At 33.9% G+C, this 17,445-nt stretch overlaps 1 protein-coding gene across 1 annotated transcript; it reads left to right on the top strand.

The window, feature by feature from the left end:
• The first annotated feature begins 106 nt into the window (after positions 1-106).
• On the top strand, positions 107-16,675 carry LOC113096995 (calcium/calmodulin-dependent protein kinase type 1-like). Its single transcript, XM_026262227.1, has 12 exons — positions 107-376; positions 1,905-2,015; positions 9,080-9,211; positions 10,765-10,839; positions 10,970-11,108; positions 11,553-11,679; positions 11,907-11,982; positions 12,656-12,768; positions 13,056-13,134; positions 13,235-13,322; positions 14,410-14,581; positions 15,282-16,675. The coding sequence occupies exons 2-12, from the start codon at positions 1,930-1,932 to the stop codon at positions 15,371-15,373; spliced, it is 1,179 nt and encodes a 392-aa protein (XP_026118012.1). The 5' UTR covers positions 107-376; positions 1,905-1,929; the 3' UTR covers positions 15,374-16,675.
• Positions 16,676-17,445: the final 770 nt, after the last annotated feature.

Here is a 17,445-nt window from a genome sequence, read left to right as displayed (position 1 = left end):
TAAAATTGTATGAAAAGGTGACAAAAATGAACGTGTTTTAAATAGTTTTGAGAGTATATTTATTTACTTATTTGTTGAATGTAATTTTTAATGTCCTGCCATTGTGATCCAGCAAGCGTTTTCAAAACACATCTACGTACAAAACTTAATAGTTTAAAAATCTATAGTTTTTTTTTAATTATTATTATTTTTTTGGCACTCGGGAATAGTATCATAGTATCCGGACTGTATCGTTATATTGTCAAATGAAAGACACCTCCTCCAGTCGCTGCTTGACGTCAGGGTAGATCCCGCAACTATTGCATCGAAAGAGAATTGCAGATAGATAAAGAGGCAGAAGAGGACCATCCATCCGTCCGTAGGAGCAGACGATCAGGTATCGCATTCATTTTAAGTTTTCCTCCAAGTCAACTGTTAAAGTGTATGAACTGATTTAATATAGTATCAGAATCTTCTGCAATGCCACTGCAAGGTTTCATGCATGATGTGGGCAATACACAAGTCCATGCTGCATATTAGAATTCTGTGTGAGATAACGTCGATCTGTTTTCAGTCAATTCATGGTAATGCTTCGTTGTCTGTTCTTAAAAGATTATTAGTACAGGTAGCAACAGACTCCTGCATGCGCATCTATGCGCAGTGTCTGAATACACACACTCACTCATACACGAACAATATGCATCCACTGGTATAGCGCATTGCTTGTTTAATGACTCGAGATGCGGAGCACTTTCAAATACTGATAAGGGGTTTTGTGCATTGCATTTTTACAATTTATCAGTGGAACAGCTGTTCATAACAGATGTTTTTTTTTTTTTTTTTTTTTGTCTTATGATTATTCCTTTGGTAATTTGGTGAGGTACTAATGGTATAGAATGGTCTTGAATGACTGTCATATTCATATTCCATGATATAGCATAGAATTACTATGCATGTTAAAACACACATTGCTTTGGTACCAGGTCCAAAAATAATACAATAAAATTACTTTTTGTACTTTTTTGCACAGATATAAAAAATCTAAGTTGTACTTTAACTGAATGTTGACAGGATAAATGTTATGTTATATGCATGATATATTATTTAATGTAAGTACAAGTTCCAGAATTACAACAATCAGACGTATCACGTGACAGGTGCTTATCTATTTTAAATGTCTATAAAGATGACAAAGATTCTAATGAATAAGGAATGACCAATGACTGATATAAAAGCAAGACAATTTAATTGTTAGTTAATAAATTGTAGAATAACAGATACATAATACATAATAATGAACAAATTTGCCATGTACAATAAAAATACATGAGCATTAATAATTGTTTAAATCACAGTGATGCTTTTACTCAATAGTTTCATGTGAAGGAAATTCTTGGGGATTTAAGGTAAAACTTGTGGAGTTTAGAATGGCTAATACATTAGTTTTAAACAAATTTTTTTTTTTACAAAATAGTTTCCAATGTTTTTTTTTTCATGAAGATGTGAATATGTTTTACTTTCTCTTATTTTTTTAAATAAGATTTTAATCATCCTTATAACAGAATCAATAGAGTTTGCCTATAAAAAAATGTATCTCAAAATCTATAAATAGTCAAACTGGTGGCTTCAGAATGGCTCCCTGCAGATGCTTAGGCTAATAAAATGCCTTATTCAACCACAAACTATTGGTTTGGCCCATCTTCCCCTGCACTGAGAAGACTAACAGGTACCATGATGACGGCATTCACACATGCAGGCTTCAGAGGCGGTGTGATGTTGTAATACACACCTGAACAATGTCACACTATTGCAGTAGGATTTAATAAAAACCATGAAAACAGAAACACTTAATTATAATTTTTTTTCCCTGTTTCTATGTATTTTATTGTTTTATTCATTGATCTCTACTTCTGTTTTTTTTTAAGTTCCTGAGTGGAAATCAACTATACAATGCCTTTAGGTGAGGATGAAAATGGATGGAAAAAGAAGACCACTGACATCAAGGAAAATTATGATTTCAAGGAGGTCTTGGGGACGTGAGTGTTTGATAAATGAATTGCTTGATTTACAATGAAAGTGGCCAGAAACAAGTGTTATTTTAGTATTATTTTTATACTACTTTAATTTTATTCATATTTTTAATTAGATTTTATGTTTATATTTTCAGTTTTCATTTTCTTAATTTTGTTCTGTGTTTTCATTACTATTTAGGTTTAATTTATTTTTATTTCAGTTTCTGTTTTAGTCACTTTTTTGCTTTTTATGCTCCAAAATATTTTATTTTAGATTTATTTCAATTAACAATGATAATAATCTTGATTTGAGTGATTTCATACACTACGAAAAGGACATTTAAACCACACAAAACCAATGATGACAGGAAAATCAGGTCTTCACAGTGTTTTAGTTCTGTATGGAAATCATCCTACCATCCGACTTTTTGCAACTACTGTATCAACAAGTATTCTTATTCCCAATCTTCTTAGATCCCCTTCATTTGTTTTAGTCAATTGAGAATAACAATATGTCATGTTGGCATTATGAAAACAATATTCAGAGTTTATTGGCACTGAGTGGCATCAGAAACAGATCTCATCCATGTTCTTTTTGAGCAGTTGTTTTTTTTCTCGCTTTGCTGGGTGTGATTAATGACACCTCAGTGTGGCACGCAGCAGGGCTTTCGTTATCCGTCAATATTGGGAATTAGTTCAATTTACATTTGCATTTATATTATTCCCAGATGCTTTCCTACAAAAGCAACAACAACATTTCTGTTTTGAAGTGATGTAGACCTGCTTCTATTATTCATGAAGCCAGTCGTAGTAGAAGGCAAGAGAGTGCTCGTCGACCCTAAGTGCACTAGCCCTTTTATGTTCGCAGATATATTTATAGTGCGTGGGCAGAGTGTGTACATTTTACTGTCACGTTCGGCGCATCTTGGCCGACATGGCTGAGGACAGGAGCCAGGGAGAGGGATAAACAGATGGACAGACTGATCTACCATGCCGAATCTTAGCAACACTCTCGCAAGATCGTTCACGAAGCACGTGAGAAGCAGGACGCCGAATGCTGGTTGGGAAGCACATCGCCAACCTCCAAGGCACTGCTGAGGGGAAAGTCACTAGTAGAGCTGTGATGAAACCTTCAGACATGCACACACAGACTCATACACAAGCATATAATATTCATCAGGGGGTTGTTATGAGTGTCTCTTCCCTCCTGAGGCCAGAATGACTGCTATTTCAGATGGCATAACATAATCATTTGGGCATGCTTACTTCAGCTTGAGTTCACATGGCCAGCCTCATGTTAAATCCACTTCTTTGGAGCCATGCATGCTACACGATCACCAGAGATACATTCTTAGCATCACTGTCGAGCAATTGTCAGTCTTGACCTTTGTTGTACCAAAACCTCAGCCCTTTATACCTTCAGCATAACGTTTGGACCCCTTTGCAGCTTATTCTGGGAAATAAATGTCTAACCTAAAACAGATGGGATGCCTTGCGGAAAATGCACCATTAGTTGAAAGATCACACTTTTCTATTATTGTAACAGATTTTTTCCAAAAACTTTAATTTCCCTTTTAATACGAGTACGCATTTTACTTTATATCTATTAATTGTAAATATTATACACTGTACTGTTCAAAAGTTTGGAGTTGGTGAGACATTTTCCTTGAAAGAAATGTATACTTAATTTGACATTTAACTGATCAAAAGTCACTTTAAAGAAGACACGTAGTCTATAATTTTAGAAGATTTTTTTGTTTGCTTTTTATTCATCAGATATTTTTTTGCAATTTCCTCAAATATTAAGCGCCTTAAATGATGTTTAGTAAATGATGACAGAATTTTCTTTTTTATGTGATCTGTTCCTAAGGTGACTTGCAGCTTCGACACTTCCAGTGCTGACCGCCTTAAGCAATGTGACGTCCGTCACTTCTATTGTAGACACAGTGTTACATAAATTGTTGCATTAAATTGAATGTGACAATTTTTTGTAGAAAGGTTTTACACAATTCGTTTCATAAATGAATCACGTTGTATCTTGCAAACATGACTTGTTTCTTAGCAATCTGACTCTCGGAATTTGCATAGTATTACTGTACATGACATTTACATATAAACATTTGGCAGACACTTCCATCCATCAGATGGTCAGTGAACACACTATAACTATAGTTGTATTAAATACCCTGCACTGGAGTGGAGCAGTGCAGTTAATTGTAAATGGTACAATGGAACTATCAATGTCAATGAGCAATTTTAGCTTTGTGCTGGGAGGCAAAGTCCATGCTTGTCTTCTTTTGTTGGCAAACAACGAATTCTACAGAGAGCTGAATGAACTGAAGCGGACTGTGTAGTAGGCAAGATTGCTGCAGCTGGGACCTGTCTGCCCCATCAGCAGAAATAAACAGAGAGAAAGAGAGTGATGAATCATGGGAAACTCCAAAACTTCAAGGAGACCTTTTTTGAGGAATGTTTTATCAATAGCAGTGCATAAGCTACTTGTAAATATTGTGGGAAAGGTTAGCCTGCTGATCTTTAGCAAGATGGCTCAAAAGATTTCTGTCATTCTGTACTCTTAGACCACACACTGTATGGTCATAAATCAAAAAAGTGCTCTTTGTCTGTTCTGCACAATTAATCTTGCATTAATGCAACTGTAGATAGAAAATGGAACGGTTTCTCTGCATAGGCAAATCTGTAACCTGTCTTTGTTTTCACAGTGTCATGCGGTTTTGACTAGTTTGCCAGTAAGGCATTGTTCAGAGGATTTAACTGTACATGTTGACAGAAAGCCTCTTTTCTAAAGTAGATTACGGAATTGGTTTATCCGTGAATTCTTTGAGTGGAGTCAATTGATTTATTCTGGGGAAATTGTATCTGCTTTGGCTTATCTCGCTGCAGACCTGGATTTTGATTAAAACATGAAAACAGTTTACAATTGGACACTACAGACTTTTTAATTTTAGTAGACTATTCAGGATTTGCTACAGTATGTCGACTAATGTTTGGGTAAGTGGTACATGTGTGTTTTGAAGTAACTATAAAAAGAGATAGGAGCTGTTAATTGCAGAACAGTTCATTTCTACTGTAAGCATTATCCATTCTGGTTGTTTTCCATACTGTTATTTATGCATTTTATACAAATGTACATGGCTGTTAACATAATTAAGAACAGGTGGTACTTTGAAGACTTTGTTATGATGTGTAAGTGCTTAAGTCATTGCTCTAACTAATATATACAAATAATAGTTTGCTTATCTTGTTTTTGTAAGAAGAAGGTCTGTTTACAAGAGGTTTATAGTTGAAATTTGTGAAATTTCAGTGTTTTTTCAGAGTTGCTGTCTGAAAACAGTCATATTTGGGAAACAAAATGTGACTGTTTATATTTGTGCTCTTTCAAAGCTTACATAATTCAAACATCACTTTGACTTTGCTTTTTTGTTTTTGGTTTAGTCATTTATAGTGTTCATCATATTTACAAAGTGGGCAGAAAAGGTAAAAGGAAACTGTTTGCTATGGTGACAGGATAAGTTTTTTTTATACATAAAGGTTTATGTTTATGTGTGTGTCACAGAAGTAGGATGAATGAAAATTCAGAGCTGTTTTTTTTTTTCAAAGGTCCTTTTGTTGATTTAAACTCCCAGTCTTCCTAAACAAAATGAGAAAGGTATTTTAAAAGACCAAGATTTGTCAGGTTGGTATAATGTCAGAGTTTTTTTTTTTTTTTTTTTGCTTTTCAGTCTGTAGTAACAGACAAATCTATACAGCTTTCTAAGGGAATCTAAAATTACAGAAAAACCTCCCCAAACAACCTTGTCTTTTAGAAAACATCCATAAAAAAGAAAACAGGGCCATTCATGCTGATTTTTTTTTATTCAATTTTTAATGGCATTGTTAAAATGAGTTTTTTCAAGGGATATCAATAAATTTTATCATTATTTGCCGAGAACAAAAATGTATTTAATCATTTTAATGTAAGAAATTAAACTGATAATTTATTGTGGCAGACAAAGGCATGTTAGATAAAATGTTGAGTTGTTTCTGGAGTTAAAATCATAATGAGAGATGTCTCGTGTTCCAGCACTAAATCTTTGAATGACTGGATTATTGCTTCACAGATTATTTTCCAGGTCAGGTACAGTGGTTAAATGAAATGCAGCATCAGTATTACTTGAATAACTCTCCTAGACATTGTAAAAAAAAAAAATCATAATATATTTGTGTGCGTTTTTGTGTATATATGTGTATGTGTAGAGAGAGAGAGAACAGAGAATTCAGAGGCAGAATCTTAAACTCTTATGAAATAAATTAGACTTAAATTACTTATATTCTTATAGTTATTGAAGCAATGAATTAACACTAATGCAACACCCAAAAAAAAGTTTATATTAATGTTTTATGACATCAGAAAAAATGGACATATAATGACTGCTTTCAAATTAAAAGTAAGAGTCGTTCAACACTGCTGTACCACATTTTATGAAACATAAAAAGTGTAATGAAATATAAGCATTAGTGTATCAAACTGATATGAAAGGAATGTTTGTAATTTTTCCTTTCATGCTGTTGATGTTTTTTTCACTTTTTATTGACATGTACACAGGACCGTTTCTAGCCTTTTTGGCACCCTAGGCGAGATTTCTACCAACCCCCCACAATATATAACTATTGGTGGGGCGGGGGCTCTCACTGGCGCCCCCCAGCTGTTTGCGCCCTAGGCGACCGCCAAGTTTGCCTATATGCCTAGAAACGGCCCTGCATGTACACTATAATATCTCCATGATTATGAAGCTCTCAGTAGACAAACACTTTACACCATGAGCATTTTTAAATCTATTTTAGTGTACAGAGCTGCTGTTGGAAAATGATTGGCCTTGTAACATATGTAAGGCATTCCATCAGCTATATGTCCCTGCTAAACAATTTTCTCATTTACAGACCCAAACACCCACATCGACTGTCTTGTATCATTTCCTAATCTCCATTCTGTCTCCTCTCTTCCTCCTCCTTTACCCACAGGAAGCCACGGGAGGCCTTAATTACACCATGTCTCACGGCAACAGCACAGCTCCCGCTCTCTTCATTTCCTCTCAATCTCTCTTTCTTCCCTTCATTCTTTCTTCCCAGCCTCCTTTTTTGCCCCCACACCTCCCCCTTTCCACTTAAGGCAGTCTGAGAAGTCTTTGATACGAGTCCAGTAGAAAGTTTGTTGACAGCTGAAGCACTGTTGAGCAGCTCTCTCTCACTAAATAACCCTGCTGTGATCATGACTCATGATCATGACTACAGCATGGCTTCCAGGTCATTGGAGATTTCCGATTTATTTTTATTATCTCAACAACAACATATCATAAGGTCCTTTTAATTGAAATCATCCTCATGGAAACTATCCTCATTCGCTACAAAGAACCTTTTGTGGTTGTAAAGGTTCTTGATGGAATCGTTTAGACAAAAAAGTTATTTTATGGCATCGTGAAGCACCTTTATTTTTAAGAATGTATTTTTGTTAGCTGGGTATCTGTATTTAGGTGTAGGAGATGTTGTTTTTGAATTGTATGAGACATCTAAAATAAGAATGAAATCATAATTAGGATTTTACCTCTATATAAAATTTAGTCTTGGAAGTGAGGAAAAGAAATTTCCTCTACTGTCCATTTATTCTCTGGCTTGTTTATTTCTCTTTTCCTTAGTGGCAAATTGTATGTTTAATTGCTCCCTCTGTGATTAAGAAGGGAGTTTAGGGAGTGTGTGTTTGGGACAGATAGATTATACATGACAGTGCTTGTTTTAACACACAAGCTTTGTGTTTAAGAAAGAGAATGAGAATGAATGTGCTTTGTCTACAAACCTGTAAAATCCTGAAAAGATGCTCGAAATGGGAAAAAACACACACCCAGATGCCTAAACACATGGAAACATTCCTTGGATGATTAAACAGCTTGTACTGTTTGTCTTTTTCTGGCACTAGTACCGGTGTCCCTCTGGAAGATGTAGACGTACAGCACATGGTTTCATCTTTCCCCACCTGAAGAGTCTGGCCTGATAAAATATCTGCCGCTCACAATATTTCTGTTGTGCAAACAACACACACACACACACAAAAGAGAGCTTCTCTGGAAAAGGCACCAGTGCCAAGTTACGTCCCTTTTGTGTGTGTTACACAACAAAATCAGAGTTGAATTACCTCTGAAGGGTAAAAATGCATCAGTGCATTTACTTTCAATCCATCAGTAAACTTATGTGCATTAACTTTTTAGAGTTACACAAGGCCTACTGAGTTTTATTAAAGAAATTAATACTTTTATTCAGTAAGGATGCATTAAACTGATCAAAAGTGACAGTAACTACATTTATAGAGTTACAAAAGATCTCTTTTTCATTTAATGCAGTTTATTGAACTTTATATTCATTATAAACTTGATCTGTAAATCAGCATATTAGAATGATTTCTGAAGGTAATGCTGACAATTCAGCTTTTTATCGGATGAGTAAATTACATTTTAAAATATATTATATAATTATATTATATTTTCACAATATTACAGTTTTTGATAAATTTCTTGTATAATAATAATAATAAATAAAGCCTTAATGAGCATAGGAGGCTTCTTTCAAATACATCAAAAATCTCCAAACCTTTGAAAGGTAGCATATATGTTATTTTATGCTGTTTATTCCTGGTTGTTATTCTTAACCGTATATAAATATTTCTGGCAAACCCCAGATTTATATCATAAATTGGTGGAAAACATAACACACATAATAAATGCAATTGCAGTTTTTATCATGCACGGTTTACAAAAAACATTTAAATTTGTTTAAAACATTTAAATGTAATCAGTGTTGTTAATATTTACAATTACCATTATCAAAAATATGTATTTATTAAATAATCAAATTTGATTATGCTTATTGACTGATGTTAATTATCTTGAAATATCGATCAATTAATTTGATTGTAGAGGCTGTGGGTGCATTTACTTTTGGTAAATGCAGCTCTGGTCAATATATTAGTTACAATAACTTAGAGGTCCACTGGGGGAAGATAAAAATCAAATAACACTAATTCTATCTTTCCTGTCCTCCAGAGGTGCGTTCTCTGAGGTGTTCCTGGCTGAGGAGAAGAAGACCCAGCGACTTGTGGCCATTAAATGCATCCCTAAGAAAGCTTTGCAGGGAAAGGAGAACAGCATTGAGAATGAGATTGCTGTGCTACACAGGTCAGAACTGGCTATAATAGCATTAAAAAAAAAAAAAAAAAAAAAAACCTAATTTGATAGTCAAGATGGACAGCTAGCTGGCAGATCAACAATCTAAACCAACTGAGGACCAGCTTGGCTTTAGGCTGGTTTAAGCTGATAATTATTTTTTGTATTTGTTAATTCAGGATAACATATATTTATCATACATGGAGAAAGCCAAAGAGAAGGAACCTGTAGTCTGCAGCACACCTTTACTATAGTATTTGGGACTGAACTCTTTTACAGATAACAGCACTGTTTGAGATCAAGCGAAACCATGTCATGATTTATGTGCCGGATATAGGACGGATGCAGTCAAGAGCTTGATTCTTTGTGAGGTAGTTTTAAGGATAATTGTCAGTCACGATGCTGAAAGGTCTCTTCCTTTTCCTCTTAAAAGCCAGATTGCTCTTTGAGAGAAGAAAAGCTCTTGTGAATGCTGTCTGTGCCACACAAATGTGCTATAGCTTTAGAGATCGTAGAAGTGTGTACCAGAAATGTCAAGAGTACTGGAGATAGTCCTATTTTTAGTGACTCTGTTGCCAGGGCAACAGCACACGCAGAGGCTGAGATGGGATGGAGGTTCCCCGCAGCAGTATTGTGAAAGAGAGAAAGAAAGGGACCAAAGAGGAGGAGTGGGGATAGAATTAAGAGAGAGAGAACCCCACCATTGGTGTGAAAAAATGGAAGGCAAGAAACCAAAAGAGTGGAAGTCAAATGGGGATAGAGCGAAATGTTATTAATGTCTGATTTGAGTGTAGCCGGTGTAGCTTCACAAAAGAGAACGAGAAAGAGCATTAAAAATAGGGAAGAAGGAAGGAAAGCCACCATGAATAGAGTATAAAAAGATCTTTAGAGCAATGCAGGGACTTTCACATGCATATTACATTTCCTCACAGCAGTGCTGTTATTGTTAACAAAAGCTATTATTTTTATTATTAATATAAAATAGTTTTCAGTATTTAAAGAAATTTGAAAATAAATGATAAAAATCCAAAGAAAAGAAAAAAAACTAAAACTAAAATTAATCAAAATAGTTTTCAGTATTTAGATACGTTTGAAATTAGATGATAAAAATCTGAAATAAATAAATAATAATAATTAATCAAATAAAATAAATGGCCGTGTATTTGTGCACACATGGCAAATAAAATGTATTTATTTATTCATTCATTCGTTCAATTGTTCATTCATTAATTCATTCAAAAACTAAAACTTAAAAAAAACATAAATATTATGGAAACTAATTGAAATAAATAAGTAAAAAAAACTGAAATTCAATTAAAGTTACAAATATTTTTATTAATTTTAATAGTATAAAATAATACAAAAGTAACACTGCCTTATAGTGTAATAAATCAACATATACACAATATAAAATATCAATCTGCAGGTTGTGCAAGTTGGATCCTGCAAGTTCTGGTCCCTAATGTAAGGATCCTATGCCTTTTTACTGTCCATTAGCTGAAATGGTAAGTCTGATTGCCAGTTTAGATTCTAATCATTGCTGTTTTATTTTTTTTATTTTTCAGAATAAAACATGAGAATATTGTTTCACTGGAAGACATCTTCGAAAGTCAGTCGCATTTGTATTTGGTCATGCAGCTGTGAGTTCTTCACAACCACATCAACCAAAATAAGTATAAAAGATGCTGGTTTAATTTTCAGTGTCAATTGAACGCTTGTGTGATTATAATAAAGGTGCTAATTGTAGTTTGTGTGTGTGGGTCTTCACAGCGTATCGGGGGGAGAGCTCTTTGACAGGATTGTGGAAAAAGGCTTCTACACAGAAAGAGATGCCAGCAAACTCATTCGGCAGATTTTAGATGCGGTCAAGTATCTGCATGATATGGGCATTGTGCACAGAGACTTGAAGGTAATGCTTACATATTCTTTCCATAGAATTACACACTGCCTTTCTAACCAGGTGTAAATCTGAAAATTATTCAGTATGCAATCTTTTTTCTGTCCTTGCTGAAAGCCAAATGCTGTTGGGAAGGGACAAAATAATTGACAGAAGTATTGAATGTTTAATATTTAGCTGTGTGGAGCTGAAAATCAGACGATTGAAATTTAACAGTAGGCAGTGCAATGTAACTTGACAGAAATAGGCTGGAACGGAATACAAGTGTACAGTACTGCACAGAATGCTACCTAAAAACTAAGGTATATGATTTATCGGTTGTCAAGTCTGATTACAACACAGTGTTATGCATATGAAAAAGCGTGCACCAATGGATGTCCATAAATGTAGCAAGGTATGAAGTGATTCGGGGGGAATTGCATTCAGCTGATATTTGTTCACTCTCTTTCTGTGCAGCCAGAGAATCTGTTGTACTATAGTATGGAGGAGGACTCCAATATCATGATCAGTGACTTTGGCCTGTCTAAGATCGAGGACTCGGGAAGTGTGATGTCAACTGCCTGTGGAACACCTGGATACGTAGGTACGAATGAGGGCTATTTTTCCTGCCTTTTTTCATCTATTTTAGCAAGGGGCAGTAATTTGTTGGTTTTTAGAGACAACGCAGTCGTATGAAATGCTGTACAAAGTCAAGTGCTAGCATTTGAAAGTGCCTCTTTGATGCTGCCCAAGCTCAAAAGGGAAGTGAACCAAACAGAGAAAAAAAAGAAACACTGAAAGCTTCTCTGTCTCTCCCACCCTCTCAATCAGCTCCAGAGGTCCTGGCACAAAAACCGTACAGTAAAGCTGTAGACTGTTGGTCCATAGGAGTGATTTCTTATATTCTGTGAGTATTTCTTGATCTGTCATATCACCGAAATTTTGTGATCGATTGATTGTCAATTTTATAGGAATTTATTTAGGATGATTTAATGTATTAAATGTATTTAATTATTTGTATTTATGGTCAATCGCCATTAATTCATTGATTTATTTAGAGAGAAATGTTTAATAAATTAGCATAAATCAATATTTCGATCTAAATCTATACTTCATATTTAGTTATTTATGTATTTGTCATATCAAAAACAATTAATTTGTGCATATTTATATATTTACTTATGATTTATTTAAATCATTTAATTATTGAATTAATTTTTATAATTTCTTTTTCTGTATGATCAGTTCTTTGGAAGCCAGGTTACGCCACTAAAATAAGAAATAAAAAACTAAATCTCACAATTCTGACATTTTTTTCTCAATATCACTTTATACAGATTCACACTTCTGACTTTTTTTTTTTTCTCAGAATTGTAAGATTCCATTTCTCACTTTTTTCTCATAACTGCATTTGCATCTAGCAAATCTCACAAATTGGATTTTTTTAGTTTTGTTTATATAACGTAGTTCTGAGAAAAAAAAGTTGATATCTTTCATATTGATTTATTAGTTTGTTTATGATTGGCCAACTAATAAGAGGAGTAAACAGTCTGTTTGGTTGTTAACGATGTCTTTTGCAGTTTATGTGGCTACCCTCCGTTTTATGATGAAAATGACGCCAAGCTGTTCGAGCAGATTCTCAGAGCAGAGTATGAGTTCGACTCTCCGTACTGGGACGACATCTCTGACTCAGGTATGTCTCCAGTCATGATAATGGAGTCATAATAATCCAGTACCATCATTTTGACCAGCTCTTGATACAAATGACTGCACCAACTTAGCTCAACATCAGGTTTTTAAAAATAAAAACACCATTGGTGATGTAACAATGTTAAACGGAGTTCATTTTTATAGAATGCGACTTGTCTGTCAATAGTGAAGAAAAAGCTTCTCAGAGCTACTGATGATCTCAGTCCTGTGCATTTTCTTAATGCTTGAATATTGTCTGACAAACATATTATCGTTCATATCCCGTCCTAGCCAAAGATTTCATCAGTCACTTGATGGAGAAAGATCCGACTGTGAGATACACATGTGAACAGGCTTTACAGCACCCATGGTAGGATTACCTAAAAAATATTAATCTACGATCATAATATCCTTTTCCTCTTTTAACAAAATTGCATTAGTCACTCATCCCTCATCTCTAATTTTTGAAGGATTTCTGGAGACACGGCTCTCGACAGGAACATTCATGAGTCTGTCAGCGCTCAGATCAAGAAGAACTTTGCCAAAAGCAAATGGAAGGTGAGAATCCCATCAATTTGTTCACATCTTGCATTTCAAGCCCAAGTTTTTTTTTTTTTTTTTTTTTTTTTAATATGGCTTACTTTGTTTGCCAAGAATAAATTACTATAAACCCGAGTTATGTTTTCAGCCTCTGCAGTCTCACTATATGACTACAAAAAACTATTGTTTAATTACTTAAACACAGAAACTTAAAGGTCTTCACAGTAACCCGTCAAAATAAAAGTTTTCTTCAAGTTGAAGAAATTGTTACAGAAATATGTAATTGTACTAAAGAATGGTTTTCTTAATGTAACACTACTACTACTAATAATAATACAAAACATAATCAAATTTTTTCTTCCATGAAACCTCTGTTGTGCAGCACTTTGTTTGACTAAAACGTGAAAGGGTTTGTGAAATATTAATTTGATTTAAAGATAAATTAATGTTTCATGCCTTCATTTGATTACCAGAAAAAAATCTAAATACACATATTTCTAAAAAAAAAACAAAAACAAAAAAAAAACATTATTGGGCCTCATTATTTTAAAGAATTTAATAAATTAAGTTGTTTATATGAGTTTAATTAATTAGATATGTTTTTAATAAAACCATTCAAATGGAATCAAATGAAATTAAAATTAACACAGAAACTGAGAAAATAAAATAGATTTCATAGGGCCCTAAATATGTCATTTTTGTTTAACTTAATAATCATAATAATAAATTACTGTTAATTATTATTATTATATATATATATATATATATATATATATATATATATATATATATATATATATTTTTTTTTTTTTTTTTTTATATATACAATTTAGTTTAACCATTAAAAAGGAGTACAGAAAAACTTTAACTGAACAAAAAAAAAAAAATTTAATCCAGAACAATTGAATGGAATAAAAATGGAATTTATAAAAAATAAAAACAGGATTTGGGTAAAAATAAATTGGTTTTCATGGGGTCTTATATATGTTTATATGTGTATATAGTAGATGGTAACAGATTTCTTCGTTAATCTCACTGAAACGTTCTTAAAGATACTTGTAAACATATTTCAGAGACCCGTTGTTTCTTGTTCTTGTCCCTGTAGCAAGCATTCAACGCGACAGCAGTGGTCAGACACATGCGGAGACTGCAGCTGAGCACCAGCCTAGAGGGGCCGAGCCAAATCAGCAGCACCAGCCCCTACCACAGACACCTGCTCCTGCCCGCCAAAGAGCTGGACCACGAGGAGGACGAGAACGAGGACGAGGACCACAACAGTAAGCCTAAGATCAATCTCCAATAAAAGTCACATACTATCCATCATAAACAAGAAACTGACAATTTTAGTACATACAGCCTGTTAAGTAAACAAAGGAAGTGAAGTTAGTGACAGTTTTCTTCTTGGATTTTTTTGTTTAAGAAAAACGTCCACAGCATGATAAGATCATACATAATGAGCAAGTTCATGTTTTTGTCATGAACTCATTTAGAAACTAAACACAGTTCTGCTGTAGCTTGTTAAGTAATGTTTTCGTTGACAAAACTGAACAAAAACACACAATAGTGTGTAAAATATAGCACAATATTAACTTCTTATTTACTGAACTGTTGTATAAAATCACATTTGGTCTCGTGTTCTTCGTGACAAAAATAGCACTCCTGTGATATTGCTCTAGTTGCTGGTGTGATATGTTTATATCATATAAATATGAGACAAAAACTCATACAGGGCCATTTTCTTTTTTGACCCAATATCTTGAATTTTAGGGAATAACTGCATTTATAGTTGTTGTCCTGCATCATATTTGTCAACAGTCACCTGTATGAAATGTTAGAAGACATACAGGTTTGGGGGCGGGACCTGTGTGTTAACTGCCTTTCAAATTTTTCATAACTAATTAATTAAGTTAACGCATTAAACTGACAACCCTTATATACATATATATATAACTATTCTATACAAACTATTCTGTTTAGGTTCCTCGAGTGCGGATGGGCGTCGAGGCAGTGCTGATCGGGACAGTCTCAGAAGCTGTACTTACTGCTGCCGACCAGCCAGTAGGATCTGAAGCAGAACTCGGAGCCCAGCAGAACCTAGAGGAACCCAGAACCCATGCACGTCCATCGCACCAGTCTGACCCGGAACACAGAGCTTTCCTGGTAACATGCACTAGATGGAGCCAGTGCTGCTGGTGGGACGTGAGAGGAGAGCGTCATTGTTCCAGACATTCAGACTTGGGTATAATCATAGACAGATAGTAACTCCGCTGTCGTTTTCATTTGATTACTATTTCTGTACCCCAACCAAAGACAAAAATAGGTTTAAGTTGTACGTTTATGGAAGGTTTAATTATTTATTTGTTTATTTTATTACCATTCATTTTTTAAGAAAAAGTTCAGGTCTGTACCCTGTAGCAATTTGGACTTTCTTGGAAAGCCACTAGTTATACAATGTCTCAACAAATATTAGTGTCTTAATAAGCCCCACTTGCTCAGGCGAGAAGTTCATGAGAAAAAAAAAAAGATAATTATATTATTTTTAGGCCTTAATACATTGTGGTTTTGTTTTGTAAGGTCTGTTGGGTAGAGAGGTGTCCATGTTGTTGAGTTTGTGATCTGGTTCAGACTGGTACAAAGCTGCATATGAAGTCAGGGCAGGAGTATTTCCAAGCTGTATTTCCAAACGGCGATCACAGAAACTTGTTGTGGGTATAAACCTTCTTTGAAGAGTGTGGACAGAACAGGGCTTAGGAGCGTTGAGCCACAGTCCAGATGCTTTTTTTACACCCAGATTAAATGCAATACTTCGATAATATCCACCAATAAAGAGTTCTAATTTTAGATTTATGGGGCAAAAGTAGTCTGTAGCTCAGTTCCAAAACCTACATTTAAAAATTATTGATTTAGATCTTAATTTAAGATGTATGTTTTTGAATTTGCATATAAAATATCCAGCTATTTGAATTACAGTTTTAACATGAAAATTCATGCATATTTGACAATCATACATAAATGAAAGTAGCAAGATTTCTGTAAAATTACTAAGAAAATGTAAACATGTTTATATTTTTAATGATCAATAAATCAGTTTTTTTTTTTTATCGAATGCATATTCCTAATTAAATATTGGTTGTTCTAGAGCAAGCCATATTTTAACCATGTTCTTATTTTATTTTAACTGAATAAATTTGATTGTTTGCACAATAAACAGATTAAGACAAATTCAAAGCATTTTTATAAACTAATTTTGACAAATGAAACCGGTGAGATTTTTTGCAATAATACTAATGTGTTTTAAATATACAGTAACCAGGCTTTTTATATATTTACCACCCATACATCAAATTTGATTATCTATCTTATTAGTCAAATTAATATATAATGAGCGCACTTTAGCTAAACATATTCATACTTTTATTTTAACTAAATAAACAGATTTACACTGATAAGCAGTTCGAATAAATGCATTTTGAGAATATAATTATTTAAATAAAATTCCATAGATGCAAACAGTTCATAATAAACTATGCCATGCTTTTTCTGTGTGTTGTTTAGAAATCGTATCCATTTCATTTATTCATGACTGACGAATATGCATTACATTAAGTTTATTCGTTTGTTTACACTAAAGCTGTGGAATTCAAATAAATGGTAATATTACACAATTCAAATACATGAATCTTAAATGTAAGCCCAAGTTTAGTGAGAAGGAATCAGATGCACACTCCTGGTCCAAAATATGTCTTTTAAGACCCCTCATAAATCTAAGGCAGATTGTATCCTTTGCTGTGAAAGCAATCTCATAATGCAGTGCAACAAGCTCAGTAAATATATATAAAAAATAATGAATAAAAACACCATTTTAGACAATATTTGTGAGAGCTGTGGATTTATGCTTTTTAGAGTATGCTGGCATCAACTTCTGTTGCAGTTGTGAGTCGAGTGTCGTATTGCGGTTCACACGTGAGGCACTATTTGTAGATTGTTTTAAAATCAGTTACTTATAAGGTTCTGTTTAAATTATTCTGCCTATTCTGAGGGTTTGGGAACAGATGTTGATGAACTACTTTGTCGCAACAGTGATTTAGTTCTGCAACCACAATGATTTATCGGTTCATGATTATCAGTTATTCTATGTTTT

Source organism: Carassius auratus, chromosome 6 (genome assembly GCF_003368295.1).
Source record: "Carassius auratus strain Wakin chromosome 6, ASM336829v1, whole genome shotgun sequence".
In the NCBI taxonomy this organism is placed as follows: Eukaryota; Metazoa; Chordata; class Actinopteri; order Cypriniformes; family Cyprinidae; genus Carassius; species Carassius auratus.
This window is presented reverse-complemented; position numbering and strand designations above follow the sequence as displayed.

Coding starts and splice junctions, on each gene's coding strand:
- LOC113096995 (XM_026262227.1), top strand. CDS start 1,930: ATGCCTTTAGGTGAGGATGAAAATGGATGGAAAAAGAAGACCACTGAC. Junction 2,016..9,079: donor TTCAAGGAGGTCTTGGGGAC/GTGAGTGTTTGA, acceptor CCTGTCCTCCAG/AGGTGCGTTCTCTGAGGTGT. Junction 11,680..11,906: donor TGGAACACCTGGATACGTAG/GTACGAATGAGG, acceptor CCTCTCAATCAG/CTCCAGAGGTCCTGGCACAA.